General features: G+C 51.5%; 1 protein-coding gene across 1 annotated transcript; it reads right to left on the bottom strand.

The window, feature by feature from the left end:
- Nucleotides 1-776: 776 nt before the first annotated feature.
- Nucleotides 777-1,028, bottom strand: ODF1 (outer dense fiber of sperm tails 1). The gene has a single exon (XM_010283818.1). The coding sequence runs from the start codon at nucleotides 1,026-1,028 to the stop codon at nucleotides 777-779; it is 252 nt and encodes an 83-aa protein (XP_010282120.1).
- Between the last annotated feature and the right edge of the window lie 2,405 nt (nucleotides 1,029-3,433).

The following is a 3,433-nucleotide window of genomic DNA, read 5'->3' as shown; positions in this document are numbered from 1 at the left end:
CGCAAACGCGACCCCCCGCGAGGCCGACCCTCGGTGTCACCTCCCGTCCCGCCGGTCCTGCTGCTGCCGGCGCTCAGGGAGAGCGAGGGCTGCGGTTGTGTGAGGTCCCACTTTGGACCTTGAATTTTTTGTTAATATTACCTTGGAGAAGTGGTATTGACAATTCTCTCCCTCTTGTAACATGAGAAATGTTTTCTCGTTAATTTGGAGCTAGCGATTCTTTCCCGGGCTATAGCAGGAAAGGCTTTACTCATCCCCTCCTCTGCCCTTCAACGGCGGCTCTTCATCCCTAACCGAGGGGACGAGCAGCACAGCCCGTTTTTTCGGGAGGAGGCTCCTCGCCTTGAGGTGTTTATTATTTCCTAGAAATACCCTATGGCTCAAATGGACATGATGGGATTGAGAGAACTGTCCTTATTTCAGAAATGTGAGTGGTCATAAATGGTGCCTTTCAGCTTTAAAGTCCATGAAATTCTCTGCAACAGCAACACCTGCCCTGAACCACGCTGCCTCCAGCCGTGCCTTTGGTACCCAGCAGAAGACCACAGCCAAGTAAGCCCAAAACCACCTTTCTATTTTCCTGTCGGCATCCCCAGCCTTTGCCCACCAAACCCCTTGGAAATGAGGCTCACTCACACCTGCTCAGAGTGCTGGCTTTTATTTCGGAAGAGGCCCATGGAGCTGCTGGTGCATGGCAAGTGGGGCAGACCTAGAGCCGTTGGGGAGGAGGGATGCGGCAGAGGAATGACTGTGCCCAGCTGCTGCTCCGCTGCGGCTCAGCGGCTCAGGAGACAAGGGTAGCACTTGCGTGCCATTTCGATCTTCACAACGCTGTTGGGTCCCAGCGAGTAGGTCACCTCGTCCTCGCTCACCCCCGGCGGCAGGCTGATTTCCTTCATGATGTTTTTGTAGGTATACTCCTTCCCTCTTGCGGTGGTGCGCTCCTCCTCATGCTCCGCTGACACCTTCACCTTCCCGTCTTTCACTGTTACAGTGACTTCCCTGGGGTCAAAACCCTCCACATCCATCCAAGCCAAAAGCTTGTGATCATGGGAAGAATTCAACACCCTGTTAAGTCTTCTTTGCATGCTGGAATATAAACACGAGGACAGGCTTTCAGTCCTGCTCATAGAGGAAAGGGTGGACGACCTTCAGGGCAAGAGAAGTAAATAGGAAACTGTTGGATCCACCTTTGCATTGATGTACAGCATGTGGGGTGGTGTCTGCACCATCAGAAGGAGCTGCCACCTGCACTCCACAGCAGTCAGGAGTATTTCAGCGTGCCCTCTTGGGATGGGGCAACTGCGGAGCTGAAAAGTTCTTTCACCTAAATATAGAGAAACCAGTGCTCCTCTTTCACATGTATCTATGCCCACCAAGCCGTGCGTGTCCATCTTACGCATTGTCCTACACTTTAAATGGATAGTTACAATAGAACACATTTTCCAGTTAGGAGTTTTGTTTAAAGCAATCAGTGGATGAGAGACACATCTGGCAAAAAAACCCAAAATGTTCCTGCAGAGCTGGGCTGGAGGCTCACTGAGCCATTAAAATGATTTCTAATTCTGTCAAACAGTGACTCTGCTCAACCAGAAGGCTGGCTCTTATTCAAACCATTTATAAAATACAATGGAAGGGTCACCTCAATTCTAATAGCTAAATTGGACACAAGGCACCAAATTAAAAAGATAATGTCTGTGATGGAAGAGGAAATAGGGCAAGCAATGAGGGAACAGGCATGACCACTAAGGTGAGAAATCCCTAACGAGCGGTTCGTTAGCAAGGTACACGCATTTCAGCAATCCTATTTAAAGCCTGCAATGATTCAACCTTGTGTGGCGATTTTGAGATGCATTTTCTGTGCTCTGTGAAAAGTGGCTCCTCCACTTGCCCCTTTGGTCTTTTTCTGTTGCTGGTCAGAGGAGCATAAATGTGCTGGGAAGCGTTGGTCATTCAGGACATTTCGGGCATTCTTTTGAGGGAAGGGGGTGGTTGAATTCCCCAGGGCCATGGGCTGAAATCCTGCTGTGGTGTGGTTTCAGATAGCAGCCGTACGGACTCGTGTTAAAACCGGGGAGGTGTCCTGAATGTGGCGGGGCTGAGGAGCCGGGCACTCGGGGAGAGAACGCCGCGGCAGCCCAGAGCCTGTCCGGAGACCTCCTGGCTTTCATTCAGACTGGATTTCCCTTCCTTCACTGGCATTCGGTGTACGATGGTTCTGCACGGGGATGCTGTGCCCGCCCAGCTCTGGTACCCAACGCACTGATGAAAACCTGGACATCGACACCAGCCGCTGCAGCACCTGGGTGCCCGGATCCGAAATCTGCCACTTATCAGCCTCGCGTGAGCCCCAGCCACGGGGTAAGCTTAACGTAAACTCACAGCAACTTTCGGTTTTGCTGAAGTGTAAAATTAACTCAGGGGTCAGGCTTTTTCCTCTAACTTTGTTGCACCCACTAGATAACACACGTGGCAGACCGTGGGCTGATACTTGCTGCTCTACAGCTAACGAAACCATCACATTTTTAATTGCCAAGATGAAGGTCTCATCATCTCCAGGCACAACACACAAGAACTTGAACAAAAGTTTGCTTTTGGGGAGAAAATACCAGTGCCACAAAGGCAGCAAGAGAAGGTCTCACCACTGCTGGTGACCAAGGGACTTCTTAGCCCTTCTGGTCTCAACGTTCAGTGGTGCCTTAACCCAAATGGTACAGTTTTCTCATTCAACAGCTCCCTTCCTATAGGGCTACCTGTGGGTTTTATCTCTACTAGAGTCAATCTTGAACTCCATTAAGGAAATAAAACCGCCACACCAAAAAATGGAGGTGCTGAATCCTGACACCTATGCCTCCTACTGCAGGAGGTGGGAAAATGCGGACGCGTGTCTGTGGTGCATCAACGCTGCACCCCACCGCATCCACGCACATTTTGAACGACTGATGAAGATGATTGCGTGTTTAACAGACTTAAACTGAATTTATGTTGAAGGTGGACTCTGTTCCACAGCTGAACAGCTTTGGATCTAGCTGTGTACTTCAGTTTAGACACGGCTTGCGAGATGATCAGTGTCACAACGCCATCACCCAAACCCTTTCTGGCGCAGGCGCTGCCTGCGTGGCTCCTCTCGGGCTGCCTGTCCGAACGAGCTGTGCCTTCCCTTCCCCTTTCAACTAATTTCTCTGAAAATGGCTATTTGTCCCCCATCCTGCTCATCCGTTTCCACCTTTGCTCCTGATACCAATGCCAAACACCCCTTCATCCTGCCTTAAATGCCTTAAAGGATGCCGATGCCCACAGAGAGTCGGCAAATACCCGTTACCTGCCCAGTTCTCGCTCCACATCCAGCCCGGCGGTGAGGGCCCTTCTCTCCCAGGGGCGCGGGTCGGGCTGGTGCAGGCAGCAGGGGCGCGGGGCCGGGCTGCGTGGGCAG

The sequence above is a fragment of the Phaethon lepturus genome, unplaced genomic scaffold (genome assembly GCF_000687285.1).
Source record: "Phaethon lepturus isolate BGI_N335 unplaced genomic scaffold, ASM68728v1 scaffold36903, whole genome shotgun sequence".
In the NCBI taxonomy this organism is placed as follows: domain Eukaryota; kingdom Metazoa; phylum Chordata; class Aves; order Phaethontiformes; family Phaethontidae; genus Phaethon; species Phaethon lepturus.
This window is presented reverse-complemented; position numbering and strand designations above follow the sequence as displayed.